General features: G+C 43.1%; 2 protein-coding genes across 3 annotated transcripts in view; both read right to left on the bottom strand.

Moving 5' to 3' along the window:
* LOC110986911 (serine/threonine-protein kinase A-Raf-like) overlaps window positions 1-5,347 on the bottom strand; it is a 45,817-nt gene extending 40,470 nt beyond the window's left edge. For both annotated transcript variants that reach the window (XM_022249213.2, XM_022249212.2), the window contains exon 1: window positions 5,204-5,347. In XM_022249213.2, the coding sequence (XP_022104905.2) occupies window positions 5,204-5,332 (129 nt within the window). In that variant the 5' untranslated portion in view covers window positions 5,333-5,347. The remainder of the gene's footprint in view (window positions 1-5,203) is intronic.
* A 4,752-nt stretch (window positions 5,348-10,099) lies between these two features.
* On the bottom strand, window positions 10,100-15,215 carry LOC110986926 (beta-1,3-galactosyltransferase 1-like). Its single transcript, XM_022249255.2, has one exon. The coding sequence runs from the start codon at window positions 12,968-12,970 to the stop codon at window positions 11,723-11,725; it is 1,248 nt and encodes a 415-aa protein (XP_022104947.2). The 5' UTR covers window positions 12,971-15,215; the 3' UTR covers window positions 10,100-11,722.
* Window positions 15,216-21,422: the final 6,207 nt, after the last annotated feature.

Below are 21,422 nucleotides of genomic sequence, written 5' to 3' on the forward strand. Positions count from 1 at the left end.
CACGTAACTTGTCAAACTTGTGGGTTAACACAGGTGTATCATATGGGTACATGTATACAAGTAAATCTGCAACTATAATGCCTTTCAAATAACTACATTCCCTCACTTGTACCATGCCAAAAGTTAAGAATTATTCTATAAAACAAATTTCTTATTGTGTCCGCACAGCACACTGTACTGCCACTTTCACAGGACAAGTCGTTTGCAAAGTGACAATTTTTGGGTGGATGGCTGCGCAGATTAGCTCCCCATGTACATGTATGACAACTCCAGGAAATTCTGTGCCGTTGCATAACATCTGATGCACATGTAGAGTATACAGTGTCGTCAACTTTGAGCAGGCAATCAAAGCTTTTACAACCGTCCAGGTTTCATGAAGGTCATAAAACAGTTGTTGTATAAGCCTTACCTGCTATTTAGAAAATCTCTGTGTACAGGTTGTCTTCAGAATTTGAAGACAACCCTTATAGGAAAAACCTCTTTTTTTTTTTTACCTTGAATAATTAATCATTAGACTCTGTTTTCAGACAGGTGGTTTTGGAACTTTTAAAGCGAGCTTCAGATGTTAACCCTTCTCCCTGCAAAGGAACTGGATATTTACTAATTCTATCATACCACAACTGGGTATCTGAATACGGATATTTGTCACAACTTACATGGTACATGTACATGCACATACAGTGTAAAATTGTCCTTTTGTGTAGTGCAGATGCACTGCAATTACTTTCAACCCTGAATAAATTAAACAAATAAATTTTTAAAAAATTGCCTCTTTGATGACATCATTAGCTGTGCAAGCTAGAGACAACTGACTACAGTGTGTTTATGCCATGTATGTTCTAGAGCCGACTTAATGAGTTAAGAGCTTGCCAACAGGCTTCACCTAAGTTGTAATCTCAGACAAGCAAAAGTCCAGACATTCACACATTTGATTGAAGTCGGAATACAGCGACACGTACTTCACATAAGAGGGTTAACAAAATGCCTGGCTGATTTCCATTACAACTCTAACCAAAAGCATTGCACTTACAATGCTGCAAAACATGTAACACTTGGAAGATGTGAGACCAAGGTTCATGCGAATGGGATGCATTATAGTAAGCAGACACTATGTACATTGAAGCCATTGAAAGAAAATGCAAATATGTAGTTAATATTTAATTTGAAATTGTACAAGTACAACTGTTATAGGGGAAAAAAATCGAAGATTATGTTTCAGTACAAGCTGGGGCATATTGAAAGTGATGTCGTGCACCTCTCAATTTGTAACTAAGGGCTCTTACTCTGAATATTAAAGGAAAGGGCCAAACACAGTTCTAGAACTACTTACATCTCACCTGGAACTTCTTTCAACCTGTTCACCACACACAACATTTTGTACTGTATCCTTGTAGAGAGAATGCTTTGTTCTTATGTACTACAACACTCGGGTGTGAAATGCAGTATTCAAAATGCTCCCACTTGAACCAGAGTTACTTTCCTGGGTTGAAATTTGAAGTGAACCAATTGTCCCTTACATAAAATACTTCAAATTCCGCCTTTTTGGGGTACTTTGTTGAGGGAAATCCTTGTGGAGACCTTTTCAACCAGTTGTTCTGGCTCTCCATGGATCTCAACAAAGCATCGTATTTGAGCAAATTACTGTTTCTCATTACACACACCTGCAGACAAAAATCTGCTGCATTCCTTTTCAACGGCAACACTACAATTATCTAGAACAGCAAGGTGTCTTGCTGGAAATCCTGCTTTGTTCAACATTAGAATTAAATATTCAATAGCACCTGCAGTGTGTCCAATCCAGAATCACACATATACACAAAGGACCTTTTGTTCTCCACGGATCTTAGATGAGTTTCAACAGAAATATACGCACTGTTTGGGTCTTGCTGAGTTGAGCATGATTAGGAGTAGCCCTTGTAAATAATTTGAAACTTTCAAAATGGTTATACAAGAAAACATGCTGAAGTTAAAACCATGACCATATCTCTTCTTTTATGAGTAAAGGGCATCGATAGAAACATCATGTAGTCTCTATTTATCTCTTTCATTCTCTGAAGAAGTCTTGTAATCAGACACTGAGTCATTTTCAAAGTGTTGCATATGTACCAGTCTTCTTTCCAATTCCAAATTACCCAAATGAAAGACGTCATTCAACCATTGGAACATACATGTAGGATCATGGTCATGTGTTCAATGCAGAAGCAGTTATTAGTTTCCGACCAGTACCACAGTGACGGGTCGTTATACTCAGGGATGGGCATCTCATGGTCAAAATGAGAATGTACACAATCATTCTTGGGTTTTTTTTTTCCCAGAGAACAGACAATGGAGACTTCTCCAGTATCTTGGTCCTAGCATGGGGCCAAGACTGTTAAGCTCTTAATGTTCAGGATGTCTCTTTCACACCTTTCACCAATTGCCAAAATGTAGTTGAGCCCTGAATATTGGACTACCTCCTTTTATGATAGGTGTATTTGGGCCTCCATGGTCCCACACGACCCAGGTCACAAGAAGCGACAATGGACAGTCTCATTTACCTTGTGAGTTGGGCTAGCGCATCTACTTCAATTATCCCATCTACGACGGGGAGCCAGCCTAGGTTGTAAGATTTCACACCAGAAGTTCATTTATGATATTTACGATGAAACCATAGAGCTGTGACATATTTTTTACTACCATCCTGCCCAAGGACATGAATACTTATTCCACACGTGGCATTTGCGTTATTGTGAACATGAGGAATTTGTGAAAGAAATTTCAGCTACCGCCATCAGGTCCAAGTGTGCAAAAAAATGCGTTGTTCAGTTTGCTACGGTAGGATTATTTTACAGTCGCTTCACCCATTTTCCACTTGGTCCACAACCACTTGGCACATTTGCCACTTTGCCCATTTACAACTTCGCACATTTGCCGCTTTGCACATTTACCACTCTCACTCATTTGCCCACGTGCCACTTCGCCCTCGTGCCATTTCAAAACCCATGGCTTCTGTCAAAACTGAAGAGAGATAACAACACAGAAAACCATTTACCCAACCCCTCCTATATCCATCTGGAATGCAAGTGAATGATTAGAGATCAACTAGAAATATTGGAATATGGTGGATTTCTGAGAATGTCGATGTAAAGTCAATGTAAAGCTAAAAGCAGGCACCCCCAAAAAACGCGAGTACTGACTCGCTGACAGCGGGTTTTTTTGTTTATTCTCCCCTCGTGTAAAAATTTGTTTCTCCAACCAATTTTTGGCCAGAGCCATAACCAACAACCATGCTATATCATACCTGTGTGTTGTTTCAGTGTTTAGCCTTGGTGTACACATCAGTGGATATTCAAACTGGATACCATGGTATAGTGGTACTGAATTAGGCCCGTTTATTTTTGGCCAGCCAATTCCATCATAATGCTAATCAAATGACAATATGATTAGCAAATTTGCTTTTATTTTCTTATTTCCATCACTGCAAGTGAGTATTTTCGGCTTTACATGAGGTCTCTGTGCACGCTGTTGCAAACTTTGGAGCACTGTAACAGAAATCATTTTATATGATTTTATTGTGTCTGGCTTTTGATTTCTTGATTATTACAACTGAAAAATTGCATGCAGTAGAAAACAAACACCTGTAAAAAGATCTAAAGATTTGTAAATCATACTTGCTTGTGAAATTGGGGCATGCATTATTATCACACGAAATATTGTGCAGCCAAAGTGGCACATATGGGGGAAGAGCTTGTGGGCAAAGAGGTAATTGAGACCCTGAACGTTAGTTTCCAAATAAATGACGATGTCAACCAACCTAGGCTGGAGGGTTTCGGAGAAAACATCCAAACTGGATACCAAGGCCCTGGCTATGGATAAATGGAATAAAGTGCTGGTGCTGAGGTTTATGTGGGGGACACGGGCATGATTTTCAATAAGGCAGGACACATAATTAATATAATTTCTGTAGTTGTGCCGTTATCTCATTTTATTGGGGGGAGGGGGAAGAAAGGGGGAGGGAGGAGGGGTGTTGCATCTCTTCCACATTCTCTCAGTCACGATGATATCACATCGGCCCAAGCATACACAGTCATATGGCATACGGGCATGGCATATGAGACAAAACCTCTTCATGCTCCTTGCTGCTTTGCAGAAGTGTGTCAAATTCCTGGATGTGGGACCGCAAGACTGTACAGATATCATCACAAGGTTGTTTTCATTATTTGCAAGTAGGCCTGGCCTGCTAGCTGGCTAGGCAATCTATTTGACCAAACTGAAACTTTTCACATTTGTTTATGAAAAAAATAGGGGGCCTACCCATGGCATACAATTCCAAGACATAGACCGGGATAAACATCTGGGACTTTCACAAAATGGCGCGTGGCAACAGCACCACACCGATAAAAACAACTGCGACCATGGCGACATGTGTGAACCAGCCAGTCAGAGGCTTCTGTTTCTTGAGCAGCATAATGTTCAGTGTACAGTTTCGATATGGTCGCAGCCACCAAACGCTATTTGAGGAAAAATGGCATCTTTGAGCTCGTTGTCGAGGGGAAATTTCTCTTTTCTTCGCAGATGCAGATATGTGAGTAAACCATTATAATTATTGTAATCTCCGATTTCACTTAATCCATAAATGGTCGCATCAGACATTTTAAGGACAGTTTCAGAGGTGAATGATTCGGGGTATGAGCTATTTTGAGTAAAATAAATTAATAGAAGCAAAAGCCTATGGATGGTACTTAACTTGGACCCTACTATCGCCTGACAATGTCCAAAGGCAAAGGCAAATTGCACAAGTTGTAGGGTTCAAGTTACTTGGACTCACATTAGGCTAAGGGCTAGCCCAGGTGGACTCCCTGACCATACTACGTAATGAAATGAAGACAACGTCAAACCTGGGCTAGGCTAGGGGACTAGGCTACTTAGAATTTTTCAGACCAGTCTCACAAGGTTTGTGCATAGGGTGTCAAGTGGTGTCCATTAATGGAACCTTTCCCCAGGCGAAGTACCAGTGGAGTGACAATAGATGGCACTCCTAGCTTAGGTTACCAGATCGTAAGTTGATCCTGTTAAAATCGGTGAATCATGCGTGCCGGTATGGTTTGACCCCCAGCCGAACTTCACATCACAACATTCTGTGGTAGGCCTACTCCCTCGTGAATTCACAAGACTAACTCGTGTTTATCAGGCTTTGCAAAAACGGAATCAGATAGTAAATTACCTCTTCCATTGAATTACTTGGTGCCAGGGTCTGCAGACGATCGTGTCCGTTGTCTATCGTCAACGAATCGGGACTTAAAAATCCTCCGTGCCGACCGTCCAGCGCCATCTTGCTTGTCTTAATCTTCATCTGTGGTTGGTCACGTGACAGGTTCTGTCACACAATATCACGCATGCGCATTCAATTTCATTGGAATTAAAGGGCTAACAAGGTGCTATATTACTTGGACATACACCTGTTTGCATTCAAAATTCAACTACTCCGTCAGAAACAAGATGCAACTGCAACTTCCGGGCTGTTTTCTTTCTAGTTCATGTAGTCGTCCGGTTGCAGAACTCTTTGGCGCAGTGGCAACAAATTTGGGCTGAAGTAAGGCGCCTGTGAGGAAAGAATAGAGGGCGCTATACGAGACCAGTGGGAGCTACATGAAAAGTAGCACCCTTTCTTCGCTGGTCGCCCCGCCCAGCGCCTGAACACTGTCCGAGCGCCCAAACAGGGCGCTGGGAAGGGCTGATGGCTTGCACTGTGATTGGCTATATTTTGCACGACCTGTGACGAGGTCATCACTTCCTGTTGGCGAAGCGTTACTTAAAATTTTTGACGAGAATATAATATCAAATTAGTGCTCTGAAATATATGATTGCCGAGCTTTTGGTAACTGAGTACCTTCTTCATTCTCGTCGGTATTCTGATCACGGTGCTACGCAGCCCCTCCATATTACTTAATTTTTTTGGCAATGCTTTGGGCACAGGCAGAGTGTCGGCTAGTATGATAAAACATGGCCTTGGTACAATCACAGCGTGGTAAATTATTTTTTCACTAAGGCCGAGTTCGGGCGGTTTGTTCCCGTATGTTCACGAACAGCTCGATTTGTTATTCGTGGGTCGGCCGCTCGAACGCCGGGAACAAACACTGCCAGTTATCGCTGGTAGATAGTGACAAGCAACATGCAACATGGCGGCGTTCCTGTAGGCTACGTTATTCGAGAGTTAATGTTTGGATGGGCTGAATTCTTTTCTATATAAACAGGAATATTCATTTCTGTGTTACGGAAAATAATTAATGCTAATTTTGCAAAACTTCCCATTGTCTATGGCTTTGGAAGCCATCTCTCTACTTTTTGCAGCTGTTCAAAAATCAAATTCTCACGAGTTTTTCCGTGTGTTCCTGTAAAACCCTGATGAGGAGGTGGTGTGTGATCCTGTTCCGAGAACAGGGTCTTGAGTCGTGTTCCCCGGGGCCGTTCGAGCGCGAGAACAAGAAACCCGTGTCAAGAACAGGCCGCCCGAACTCGACCTAAGTGTCACTGATCACGTGTCTTTTGGTGATTATTTCAAAGGGTGAACGAATAAAGAGTAGTGAGAATGTTTCCACCAATGACGAACAAAAGGAAAAAATAAAGAATTGATAATCGCCGCTTGTGTAACGCATTGAGCGAGCTCGCGCGCCTAGCAGAAATGTACATACATGTACATATACATGTACACTGTACGTACAGGTTGCTTTATGTGTTAGCTGTGACCCAGTGTGACGTATTTCCTTCACTAAATCTATGCAAGGCCATCGCCCTTGATCCCAGCGCCCTGTTCGAGCGCTGGTCGCCGGCGACGAGCAAATAGCATTCTTAGCGTATAGCACACATGTTTACAGAGACGTATTACCGCCCTGAAATATAAAAACATATTTTTCGTTTACATCTGTGTTAGCTTCACATACGCACGCGAAGACTAATAATACCTACGTAAATGAAACTAACAGTTCTCATGTACGTATCTGAAAGTAGCACATACATGTACTTGACAGTTTTTGCGTGCATTATTCTTGTATTGTTAGTTTCACGTACATAGTTTTCACGAAACTCTATCGCGTACTACGTGATTATGCAGGGGAAAAATTTTAATCCATTCACCCCAAAATATATTACCTGAATTTTGTTCAGTGTTTTATGGGGAAAGAGGCCACTGGACACCACATAACAGATTACTCTTCATAATTCAGATCTACTTGTCGGGGGTAAATTTGTGCCTGGGGCTTGCCATAGTGGGGGGAGGGATGACGTAAATAAAAAAATGCCCAGCATCCCTAATATGACACTAGGGGCGCTGTTCATAACATAAATACATGTGTATATATATTTCATATGCATACATACCTGACTTTACATCAAAATGTTTTGTTTATAGCCTTTTTAATAGTCTTTCTTCGGTGCTAATGAATACATCTTGGTTATTTTCTTGTTATGGGTAGTCCGAAAACTTCCTGACAACCAGCCCTAATTTTTTTCTCAACACGAAAGGTTGATGTGTGGGTGAGTGTGTGTGTGTGTGGGGGCTATTGAATCACCCCACCCCCCGGACACACACAGGGCGTGTGAGGGAGGGGATAACTCCCATCCCCCGAGATTCAAGCTCACTTCCACAAAGCCAACCTTTGGGGACCGCAGCCGGAGTTAGGAATTGTAACAACAGCGACCCCAAGAGGCAACATGGACAAGTTAGACTTATGAACGGATCTTGGTCTTGCTTTCTGTGTCACTCGAACTCAAACCATGCTCGGACGCTCGTAGTCGAACCTTTTCTGCGAAATCCACACGTAACTTACTCAGCGTATGGATGATCTCCACTATGTTGGGCTGTTATATTCAGACTAATGGTCTAGTCTCTACTTAGTTACGAAAAGGGCTACGGGTAATCAGCGATGCAACCATGCCCATCAATCCAAAACAGTTGACCTGATAGTGTAACCGTTCGAGTGACATTAGTCGAATTACGGCCGTCAATCGAATTCGCCCCAAGGTCATTCATGCTCAAGTCTTCTTTAATAGACTTCAGTGATTCCGGTAGCCAAGAGTTATGGTGTTCCAAAGACGACTTGTCGCCGTCGCGAACAAGTGGGCTCATAAGGGTCCATATTGGGAGATCTTCTCCACGCCGGGCATTGGTAGAGTCTGCGAATTCATCTTTAACCGATCAAATTCATTTTCCGCGGCAAAAAACGACTGCACTGGTGCCCTTCATAAAATAAAACATTTAGAATTAGGCCTATGTTTTTCATCTTGAAAATTTATTACCAATTTGTATTTTTGAAACTTTTTCTACTGGGCTTGTGTATGTCTTGATGATCAAGTACAATTACTTTTTTGGGAAAAATTATGATTTTTTCTGACTGCAGACTCCCATCCATCACCCATAGGATGGTGATTAATAAAGAATTTATTTCTCTTGGCTCAAATATCTACCTAATTAGCTGGAAGTGCAGTTAACCATGTCCCAACAATAACACCCCCATAGGATTGTGCATGTGTGGATTGTTCATGCATACCCAAGATGCATTGCGAATATCTCTCAGGTTTATTACAGTGTCAGTGGCTTGTGAAGAATTTTTGCTGGGCGGGGGGGGGGGGCATAATGTATAATTTCTTTCGGGCAGGACATAGGCTGAAATTTCCTTACGATTGTTTTTCAAGCAATGCCCCCCCACGGCACAGTATGCACTGCTTATAATTCCCGGTCCACGCATGTGCAGTATACACCATGGAGGAATAAAAAGATGGAAAAGAGCTCACAATGTGGGGCGCCCTTATGAGCTCACGGAAGTATTTGTATACAAGCGGTTAAAATGAGAAAAATGCGACGGCGACGTGACGTTTGTGGAACACCCTGTTGATTGGTTAGCTACAAGTACAGTCTACAAGTGGGCTAAAGCGAGCACTCAAAACGTGTTTTTGCGTCAGACAGGTATAATAGGCGCTAACGTATACACATTCGCGCGGAAGGTGTTGACACTGCGTACACCATGAGAATGGGGTCCGAGGCAATGCGTATGTACACAGAGCCGTCAATTTGGTTTTACAGATAATAAATTTCTGTTTATGCCTTCCAGTGTAACCAAAAACCCGTTGCAACACATTATCTTTTTGCATCTAACCACAACCAGAGCTAACACATCAAAGGGCAATGTGCCACGAACGCCATTGCGTACGGGAAGAGGTCGGAACCACAACGTTGTATGTCATGCGTATATAGGGAGCGTCCGATTAGCCTCGTTCCCACCGCTGTATTGTCTGGGTAGGTCTGGGTAGCTCCATGTCGGCTAATAGAACGCACCCTATCATAGGGGAGGAGACTGTTTAAGAAGTCGGTATTCGGTTCATACGTACTTTCGGGCGGAACCTGTGTGTGTAATCCGGGGAGTAGACTTGAAGTTGTTCGTTGTTCGCACGCCACCGCCATCGGCATGCAGAGCCTCGAACCGGCAGCTTGTACAATTGCGTCAGAATCGCCCTGTCCAATCGCATATGGCATAAGAACTAACTAGCACGCTCAAAATTACATAAGCAACATACACCGGAATCAGTGAACTGACTGTATTTTATTGTGCAAAGCTGCCAGATTGAGGCTTTGCATACCTATGGCGGCAGCGTGCAAAGAGCGAATGAACAGGTGTAGTCTTTGCCCAAGTCTGGATTTACACTGTTTCTGTCCCCGTACACCACGCTGGCAACATGCGCTGGCAAACACAGCCGTATAGTAGGAACACTTTTGACAGCTTTGATTTTAACAAAATAACGCGGGCCAGCAGTGCTACGTGTGCATGAAAGTGTGTTGGTTAAGCCTTCTACAAACATCACCATGGGTTCATACAGCGGCGTATCAAAACAGACTGCCGCTTTGGACCCATTTTATAACAAGATGTTAGGGTAGCAAACAAGTATCAGTAGCCTTACTCAGCATCCTTGCTTTTTCGTGGAGCTGTTTTCTTAGAGTCTTGGTGTTAATATTATTATTTGTTTTTAAAAAATCTGTTAGTGGGGCAAGTTGCTCCCCCCGCTGGATACGCCATTGGGCTCTTACACACTCTCGTGACAAAGAAATACATGTATACCCAAAATGACGATGGTTTTGATGCAAATGTCAACTTTATGTTGCATCTCAACTCCTTTATTATCCAATAAAATTACATTCATAAATACCCATTGTCTCCCTTTTGTTAACATTTGATAATGCCCGCCGCGTAAATCACGCACCCGAGAGCATGCGAGGCAGTTCAATCCATTCTGATTAGTCAAGAGTCCGTGTACACGCGGCTTATATAAGGAGATAGTCTTGTTCCCTGCCCAAAGATTTCCTGACGACTCTTGTTACAAAATCTTAGGTCAGGCATTACCCACTGATATAAATAGTTATGACACAAGGGTCGGGGGTCATAAGTTGAGAACCCTGGTATATTCGATTTCATCAGTGGCAACATCTCAAAAATGAGGCTTTTCCCATATCCAGTGGGCAATAGTACAAGTGTATCCCCACTGTGAGCATGTTTCAGGCACAAAGCCTGCGTTGGTCGAAGAAAGAAAATTCTGGATTTCGCCTGGGATGTCGGCTAAGGCGACCTTCGATTTCAGTGTATAAAGTCAAATATTGTAGGATCAAAAGCTGTCAACATTGGGATACGGGAGTTTACGTTGAACAGCTAGCCTACCTATCCCGTCGGGAATAACCGAACATCAACGGTACCATCCGAACATGCCGAATACAGACAGGACGAAAGTGGTTTAAAAGTTATATTTGTTGCAACTGGGGGAAAAAATCAAGACAAAAACTTAAATATGACCCGATCAATAATTTTACCGCTGAGAGAGATAGTTTCAAACAGACAATGGCGTACAACTCTTAAGTACATGTATACCGCTATTTACCAGAATGGCGGGAAAGATCAATAACTATGAATCATGATGGTGCTGCTGACCATGAGACACACAATCAAATTACCAACAGGAGAAATATTCCGTCGTGATGTTACAACACTGCCACACAGCAATTTTACTCCACAGTAAGTACATGTAACCTGTTCGCTAAACAAACAGGTTATGACCATTGCTGTGGATTTCGAGGCTGTCAAGTTCAGAAAATAGGATTATTAGGCAATATTGAAGAACAGTTTCAACGGGATCAAGCCAAAAGGAACACGTGTACATGTATAATTTACCAGCACAGTGGTGACAGTACTGCGCATTATGTCCTTAATGTTCAAGTCATTATAATATAGGCCCATACTGTTTCAGAAACACCTGGCAATAAATATTTATAATATGCAGCATTGAGAAAAAGTGCATTTAGAAACATCGCGGTTCATTGGCTTAAGTACTAAGCCTGTCTAAAGTGCATCTGCGGTTATTTGGATTTGGTTGTACGTAGCGAACAATGGAACGTACATGTACACAAACCCCAGTTGCACTTCGATCGACCAAACGACTTAAAATAGCCTGAGTATTTCGAAATCAAATCTACAGATAATACAACCTCGTGGATCAAATTGTGCTTCAAAAAGGTGCAGGTTGGTGCGGATATACATGTACATACAGACACACAGATGGACTACTCATGAAATTTGAAACTTCTAATTATATGTGACCTTTCCCTAACTGATTTTAATGTACCAAAATAAGAACGCAGGGACGAAGGAGTCTAAAAATGTGGTTGAAACTTTGGAGGGTATCGTCTTCTGGAGAAATAAACTAATCAGACCCGTAAGGTTTCAGTTTTCTCCCAGTCTGCTGTAGTATAGATATAAATGCTGCAGCAGATGAAGACAGCCGAAATAAAACAAGCGTTGAACAACAGCAAAGCCAGGACATAAGTCGGTGTCTCGTACTGCTCTCGTAAATTCTTCCCGACAATATTCCGCCAAGTTTTGATGACGTACTCGTTCACTTTGTAAGTGTTGTGTCGGAGTCCTTTGCCTATGCCGTGTCTCAAGGCAACCCTGACAGCGAGGAACTGTTCGTAGAGCGGCGACAGTTTCGGCTCCACCCCAAGTCGCTTCATGACTAAACCGACGAAGACGTCGTCCCACTGCAAAAACCGTACGTGCACAGATTCGCGGTACACGGATGAGGCCACATCGCCGGACATGGCGTAGCACGCGCCGTTTAAAAATGGCGCGTAGGACGGCTCAGGGTACATCTCATAAGGAGTGTACCACTTGGACTCTCTCTTCCTGTGGGGCCGCGGGTCAACCCGCAGATTCCCTTCAGCAAAGCTGGTCCTAGGCATTTGGGTCAGCCTGACCACCAGATTATAGATGTTGAGAGTCATGTCCGAGTCGATGCTGAGCACGTAGCTTGCTTGGGGACAAAATGTGGCCACCCATTTAAACCCCATGATGGTCTTGTGTGTCATGTTGTGGTAGGCGTCGATGAAATCTTCTTGGATGAAATCGTGGTGGTCGTTGTCTTCATCTCTCAGTTTTCTGTTGGTCGCCGGGTCTGTGGACTGGCCCACCAGGAACATCGTCAGGGTTCGTTGGCCCAGGACCTGCGTAACGCCTCCCCAGGTTTGTCGGATCTGCTGTCGGTCGTAAGTCTCGTTGAGCCGGCACTTGACGAGTATGACCAGGAAGATCCCGTCACCCGTGTCGTTTCTCCTGAAACACGCGTCCCGGTTGGCAATGGTGAAGCTGAAGGGATGGGGGTTGATCACTTCGTCGCTGAATAGCGGAACGGTGGTAATGTTGTCCCAGTTGGGAACCTTTTCCTTATAAGTCGGTGGCGATTCTTCCCTTTTCCGAGGTATATCTGACTTGTTCGAGGTTTCTTCTGATAAGTCCAATATGCCCGGAATTGTAGGTTGTGCAGTGGTCAAAGTAGAACTAGAAGGGCGGGCATCGGGAGCGATCACACTATAACCCACCAATAAACCCACGATAAAGATGTACACGAATACGATTGTGTAAAATATCCGCATTAACGAGTACGTCCTAAGGCACATTGTGCAGAAATGAATTTTACATACGTAACTCTCGATCTTCCCCGCTGGCTGTTCAGCATAACAGATCCAATATAGGGAGGTCCTAGCGGACGCCGCGGTTAGCTAGGCCTGCTAATTCACGAAGTGCTCACTTTACAACATACGATACTGACAGTGGAGTACACTTACAGTGACCTGTAAATTAAACCTCTTAGAAGTCGATCACATTTCATCCGACCTACTGCACTAACGACCCTGACGGTGCCTAACATGGTATAGTAGTGAAACCACTGCTACAATGTAATGTTTAGTATTCCTCTCGATATGCACAATAACCGGTCACAAGATTCATTTCCCGTACAAAGACAGGCCGTTTTGCAATCTGTGGCCACAGCGATTATCAACACGTGAATACCTTTTTAGTTCACACGATCGTTTTAGTGACACACGTCAACAAATTCGTTTTGTATTTCCGTATTCTGTCCTCCATCCATGCGTCGATGTACATGTACAGGATATGATTCACGTACGGCTCGAGACAACCAACCGACGAAGCTCGCACCGCACAGTACACAGTATGTATTCTGCACAGGGAAGTTCCCGTCGCATGACTCTGCAATGCCGGATGTCCCGTACATGAGATGTCGTCATTACTAGACTGCAGTTCACGGCGTACATCAAAACATAACAATGAAAATTTATGCAAATGAATAGTACTCGGTAACATGGTTGTTGTGTGACAAAATAACTCACTTGCGTCCTTTTCCACGAGCAGCGGCTTAGCATTTCAGCACGCCGTATGACTCACTTCCAGCATCGTGTCTTCGCCCTGTGCAGTGAAGTTGTACATGTGCAGGTATATCCCATTAGTTGCTGCATACAGTACGTAGACTGCATGTACATGTACATGTACATGTACATGTACATGTACATGTGCATGTATGTACAGTACAGTACATCCTGCCGATCGGAATCACTGCAGGTCACATAGCAATGAGTCCATAACATAAATTATCAATATCATCATGCCAGTGCCACTCAGTTGCCTGCAACTTAGACGACGTACAATAAAACCAACTTGGGACGAGAGTAAACGATCCGGAGAACGATAGACTTTTCAAGTCAGGGTCCCGTTCCACATCTCGCTATAGACCCGTTCTGCACAACATAATTATTACATCAGCTGGCTTCTTAAAACTGACGAGAGTCCATTTGTAAGAATTCCTGCATCTTGAACACTCGTTGGATAACCGAAAATGACGTATGATCTGTAGGTTTGGTAAAACGTTCACGATGACGATAGCATTTAATGCTGGATTTAGTACTGGTCACCCTTGCGCAATAGATGACGAGCGCTTAATCGCTCGATTTTGTCAATTCATGGAGGAAAATCTTCCGTCCGCCATCATCCAAGGTCAATTTCGTAAAAATAGTCCGTAGATTATGAATTTGACGGGTGGTGACGATCGTGGGTTCATAGGTCTCAAAAAAATGTCTTGCCGTGCCACAGCAGTCCATGTAGGCCAAGAGTAATTTTATGTAGGCCTGCGTTCAGTGAGATCATGACGACTGGACTTGAACCGATCAAGCGCATGCTGCGCTAGCATTAGCAAGCTAGCTAGCCAGCCATTTGCCCCATGTCTGAAGTAGACGACTCCGAGTCCTCATCAAGTGCCATGACCGTGGCCTACTCTCTTCGATACAAGACCTTTGATCTTCAGTCGCCTGTTCGGAAAGGTTTTGTGATCGTGGAACGGCTGCACAATCTGTCTGGCATTAATTATGCTAAGCAGAAGTGATGGCGCGATGCCCGATTTCAGTCACGGACTCGTGAACGTTGTCATAATTTCAAAGTGCCAGTTCCAAATAGACCTATACTCTCTGCAACAGAGCAACCTGATAATTAAAAACGCCTAAGCTTTAAAGCTTGATTGAAAACCAAGAATAGCTAAGCAAATTTCATAGTTTCTGCACCATGAGCGACGAATCTCTCCAGTTGCGTATTATTTCACTGGGTGAAATGTATTTCGGCTCGGGCAGGTGTAAAATTCTCAGCCTCATTCTATGTCTGCTTGGAGAATTATAAAGTATACAGTGCTAAACTATGAGCAAGAGAAATGAATTCCGTTGTTAACCTGGAAAGTGCTTTTGTTCTCAAAAGTATTGTAATTTCCGAAGAACTCATGGCATTTTGCTAATCAATACTGTAGGACACTGTATAGGATAGGCCCCTAGGATGTACGGTTTGATGCAAACGTTGCGAATTACATTTTTTAGTTGGGTGCATGGCAGTCGCGCGGTGCGGCAAGTAGGATGTTTGCCCCAGGCCCCCCCACCGAAAAGGGAAAAACAAAGAAAAAACAATAGAAAAGGAAAGGTAAGAAAAGGGAAAAGGGAGCAAATCACCATGTAACCAGAAAAAAAATCGGATTTGACCCCTTCTACCGTTTGTAGTGGGCGCTCCCCCTAAAAAACACTTTGCCTACCCCCCCCCATTCTGACACCCTGTTTAATTATCTTTTGAACAAATGCTTAAAAGTTTATCTATACGAATTTCGGTACTAGGAAACATTCGTAAACACTTGTAATTATTCATATTAGGAAACTGAATTTGCAGGATTACACGGGCTTCTTTTGAAGGTACATTTCGCTCCAACATTCTTGCGTTGGTAACTGACACTTGAGTCCCAGTGTCCTTCTACTTGAAGTCATGGTAACGATGTCTTGACTGCAGTGCAAAACAGCCGAAGTGTGGTTAATAAGAAACGATTGACTTGGCATGAGGAAAATGCTAGAGGCAAGTTATGAACATTCGCCGACGTGAGAATGTGTAGCGGGATTACTCAAGTAATGATAAATTTTTCATTACTGATCTCATTTAATTGGACGAATTTGTTTTGCTTGAAGCCTAACGCCCCTTCCAACAACTTTGTTGAAGAAGATGCAGAACTTGCAAGCTTCATCTAATAATATGGATTCTTACGTAATATCTTAGCAACCTGCTTGGCAACCGTGACATGTTTTGGAAGCGTAGGAGAATTCGGAAACATAAGAAACTAATGTCGCATAATTCGTTATTACGCGCTATAAAGTTACCGCGAAAAATATGAAAAGGATAAAGTATATAGAAATCAGCACACATTTCTTCGACAAAGCAGCATTGGTTCCTTCGGATAAAAAAATGACATCGGCGTCCGTCGTTGAATAAATACAATAGGAACCATTTTGAGCATTTTCTTACATTTATTTTCACTGCTTCAATTATCAGGTTAGAAATAAACCTATAATAACACGTGCTCTAGTCGATAGCAGTTACTAGTAAGCTAGAAAGTCTTGTCGATGCTGTGGAAGTCTATTCCATCCTAAACGAATGATTGCATTGGTTGGCATCCAGAACCTCCGCTGAAAAAAAAACAATGGAGTTCATAGTTTATGTACACATACATGTAAAGTAGATGCTCACAGGATACACATATACCATCTGAGCTGTATTTTTATTTCAATACACGCGTAATTAATTCCGCATGACTGAGTGCGTACACGTACGTGTGCACGTGTTTGGTGCAATGTGCACCTGTGCTTATCCTATAATTGTGTAAGACGCAAGAGGAAGAACTGTTTTGATCTTGACGTGGGCGAGAATCCCGGGGGGTGGGGGTATATATCTCCCACATACTCTTTGAGGTGGGGGAGGGGATATGGGCTGTTGAATCAACCCCCGAGTTTTTTGGGGTGAGCCCAAAAGGGGGATTGTGATTAATTTTTCGGACTTCCCAAAGACTAAAAATCAATGTCTCAATAAACATGTTTTGATAATAATGAACGTGACGTCCGTGATTTTAACCATCCACTGATTACTTCTTATTGACTCGAAACTGAGTAAGATTGGTGGCGCGGGTAGATTTCATTACTCCTATGTATCTGTTAGAAAATGAAATCGCCATTGGAAGCTAACAAATGACACCATGCACACGTCATCGGTGGTGTCACGGTTGGTTCACTGACGTAAGCACGGTCGTTGCGAGGGGGAAAGATTCCGGAGGGAAAAAGGAAGAAAAAGACACAAGAAAGGAAAAGGGGAAGAAGGAAGATTGCTGTCCGAGCTCAACCAGCAAAAAGTATCTCCTGGAACCCCCTGGCAGTGGCAGCATCTTGCGTCTATGTTCATCTTAGACCAAGTTAGGCCTACAACATTTGCCTTTCCATTTAAAAACACTCATTTGAAAGCCTGTACCCTACCTCTATGACTGCACCATATTTCCTGCAGTTCAGACTCCTTAGCTCTTTCCCTGTTGTAGAAACGAATCTTCCAATGCTAGGCAAAAGTTTTAATTTTTTTCCCTTCGTGCACTCCCCACGGTAAAAGCGAGTCTACGTACTAATGTGAAGCCCGCAGCTGTGTCGAAGCCGATATTTAGAAAATGGCTTTGATTCGAAGCGCGCAGTTTTCAAACGTCGCGGCTCGCGCTCTGGGACTTTGTCCGAGCATGGAGCTATAAAACACGGCCCGAGTCACTTGGCTGCTGGTTGAAATTACTCACGATTCATACGAACTGGCTGTAGCCACTAACACAGTCTCGCGCTTGATTTCAGGCCGTAGTCAGGTACACGTAATTCGAACCCAGCCCATAGAGATCATAAGCTTTACCATGATCTCCATCACCCAGCGTGGCTCTTCAACAGCTGTCGAGAGCGCCCTCAAGCTTTAGCTGCCTCTGTCCTTTTTTCTTAGCCATTATCATTTATCTTTACAGAAACTTTTATGCACACCGTGCTCTCTATTCAGCCAAGCTAAATGCAGGAAGCCAACTTAAAAAAAAAAACACACACACACAGTGAATTTTCCATAACTAATTTTGTTTGTTTATTTGGAGTTTTTGGTGCGAATTCAATTTCGAAAGAGATAAAGCGGGTAACCTTCAGCTTTTAATACTGTAAATCCCAGTGATCAGATATGAGAATACACGAGGAAAAATAAAACGCCTAGGAACCTGAGATATGAGAGACAGATTTCTATTCAGAAGTCAAACTTCCAAACAGGCTGAACAGGGCAAAACGCCAGAACTATTCTGTGAGTGCAGTACAGGGAAGTAGCTAGTAAAAAAAAATCTCAAATTTTTCAGCAGATGTGGCTTTCTATGCATCAAAATAGCTGCAATAAAAGAATAAGAAGAAACTGTACACCTACGCTTTAGGTGAGAACGTTGAAGGCTAGCATGATTGGGTAGAGAGCGGTTCTCTACGAAGCCGTATTAAGGACATGGCGAAAAAGATTCTCTCCCCCTTGAGCTAACTCGTATGTACGACTTGTATGCCATACGTACAACTTATATCTTGTACGTACCACTTATGAATCATAACTCGTACATACAACTTATGTCTCATACGTACGAGATATAAGTCGTATATACGAGACGTACAAGATATCAGTTGTACGTATGAGATATAAATTGTATGTAAAGCAAATGTTGGGGATCTGTCTTTTGGAATTTTTCAGAGTTTGGGGGTGAAATTTAAAAGATGTTTAGTGTTTAGCTATGAACTAGTGTGCATTTTTAATCTCTTCCCAAAGTTTCAGTTGTATCAACAATGCAATGTAGCGGAAGCCTTTGGGGAGTGCTGAAGCTCTTTCATTAGACCTTCAAAATATTTTTACAGGGATGATTACATTAAAATATAAACAAATCAACCATTTCTGTCTGGCAATTAAAAATGGTGAGGACTGCACTGGAATAGAAAGCTTGGCAAGATATGATAAAACACTGGGCGGACTTTTAAATTTATGCGGAAGTATCTCAACCTTTGTGCGAGAGTCTTGGGTCCTTCTCCCAGCTTGAAAGGGGTCCCAGACGGTCTCAATGGAGTTCACTTTGCTCGGAGTATGTAGCTGGATGGCCAATTCCTTTGATTGGTGGAGGTCAATAATTATTTTTGCATTTTTTTCACTGAATGGGCCTCTCTACTTGCTTTACAATATTTTTTTCAACCAAAAAGGGGTGATCACTTCATTTCCCCCCATGGTGTTGTGTATACACTCCAGGGATTTATATCCATTTTGCTATACCATTGATTTCACATAAATTTCCTTCTCAAAGCAAATCTTGGAGTTGCTCCTTGCTGTACTTTCACTTTAGTTAGTACTCTTTCTACCCTATAAATCACTTCTCATTCCACTATTTCTTGGAATGGCCCAAAAACTTCCAAGAGAAAATTTGCCGGTTATACAATTCAATTTAAATACTTACACTGACAATAAAATTTCTGATCTTTCACTGGAGAAGACCTAAATATCACTTTAAATTTGTGGCCAACTTTATAATTATTACAAATTATTACCAAATTCTTTGAAATCCAGCAGTGCAAGAGAGAACAGAAATGGAGACAGAGACTTTTCAAGGGCTGACTCTCAGAAATGACTTGGGGGGAGATATGAAATGTGTTGAGTCTTCCAAGAACCTGGGGTGGGGTTTGCCACTCATCTTTTACCCAAACGCAGATCTATCTAATTGGGAAATTGACACTGATCTATGGAGTGCCGAAAGTCTTTTGGAAAACAGCCTTGATGGCAATCCTTCCCATCTCTGTCAGCTCATCCACACCCAGTCCTGCAAAATTCTGGGTGAGTACTGGGACTGTCTGACAGGGCACAAACCTGGACTTGACCCTGCAGTACTGGAACCACTTCCCTGTCCCGTCCTCTTCCAGGGTACCATGACTGGCTTGGCAGTCAAAGATGAAGATAGACTTGTTGCGGTGGGCAACACACCGCAGGCATAACCCCAGAGCCCCTTGCACACTGCCAAAATCTTGGGCAAGACTACCTACAGCAAATATGCTACTCAGCTTCTCGTCATCCAAGAGGGGCAATTTTGTCTTGATATCGGCATCCTTGCAGTCACAGAGGTCTTTCTCTGTATGACTCATAGAGGCACCTGGACATTGTGACGATCCAAACATGGATGCAGTCACATCGAGTAGTTTACATTTGGGGCTGGGAATAGCGAGTGTATGCCCATCTAAGGGGTGGAAGAGTTTGTTCCTCCCCATGGAGTAGATCTTCGTTGGTACCCCGTACTGATTGCTCATCATTTGCCAGTACAAGCTCCATGTGCAACCGAGTGATGTGTCCAATGAGTGGTTGGTGTACTCTGTCCGCTGGTGTCGCACGGGACTGGGCAGGAACTTCTCCGTAACGTTCACTCCTTCATCTGGCTCAACCAAGCTGTCTGCATCCGAGGACGCCTTGTGGGATTTCTTTGCAACAGGCTCGCTGAATCCTTCATCCGAGTCATCCGAGTCTGTATGTGGCTCCTCAACTCTTGGCAGAGGAGGCAGTAACCATTGAACATGTCTCACTGGGGGACGGCGAGAGCCAACACATCGTCTTAGTTCGTGAATGCTACGATAAGTGTGAATAGGCTTGATACTCACTGTGCCTGTATGACTTGAAATAGAACCACTTGAGGGCGCTGTGACACTCACACAATCCACTGAATGATGTGCTATACATGTACCTGGATGCTTGCATGTTGGCAAACAACCATCAGTCAAGTCATGTAATGAACTCTTATTCACTGGAAATTTCCGAGACAGTTCACCATCAAACTTGCAAGCAGGACTTTCACCTTCGGACAGTTTCAAGGACGATGTCATCACCACAAGATTTGAGACAGTTTTACTGCATTCCTCAGTTCCTCCAAGGTCCATGCCAGGTTTTGCATAACTGAATGCTGTTGAGGATGCCCCACGAGTGTTATTCCTGACCACATCAGCACTATTTCCTGTGGGGGAAATATCCTCCATAGCGGTACTTGATGCTGTTGTGTCTGTCTTCGCTGAATAATTCCCACTGCTCAACCAAAGAGCAGGAAGGGCTGTCTCGGTGCTAAACTCCTGACAGTCACAGGCAGTGTTCTGGCCTGCCGCCCCACGAGTTGTCAACTCAAGTACCGGGTGCTGTGTCTCAGTTTCGGCTGGCTTGTCTGCGCTCTTTCTCCGTGGCCTCGCTGCTCTCATGACGCATTCCTCGCACCGATGTTCGGCAGCCAACACCCGCCTCCTTTTGCTAAAAATACCGAAGCGGTTTCGGCAGTATTCATGGCTTTTCTTCCTCTTAGGCATGCCAACTTAATAACTGAGGTGAATTTTATAATCGAATATCGAGATTTAGGGTGAATTTTAGCTTACCGTTTAGTTACGCGACGGCCGAAGTTGTGAGTTGAAGAAATAACGTCGTTACCAAATTGCCAGCACGCCCTCTCTTGTCGAGAAATTTACAATCCTCGGTAATTGCTATTATTGAACTCGATCAGCACAATTTTAGGACAGAATTTCTTTCTTATAATTTAATCCCAGAATTTACAAAAGGGGTGACGACAATTATGGAAGTGAGCGGCAATAATTCTATTTATATTTTTTTTAGGTCATTTAATCGACGGTTGAGGTCAAAACAGAAGGTAAAGTGTGGGAGGTT

Source organism: Acanthaster planci, linkage group LG04 (assembly GCF_054643075.1).
Source record: "Acanthaster planci isolate LZ-2023a linkage group LG04, COTS_SCS, whole genome shotgun sequence".
In the NCBI taxonomy this organism is placed as follows: domain Eukaryota; kingdom Metazoa; phylum Echinodermata; class Asteroidea; order Valvatida; family Acanthasteridae; genus Acanthaster; species Acanthaster planci.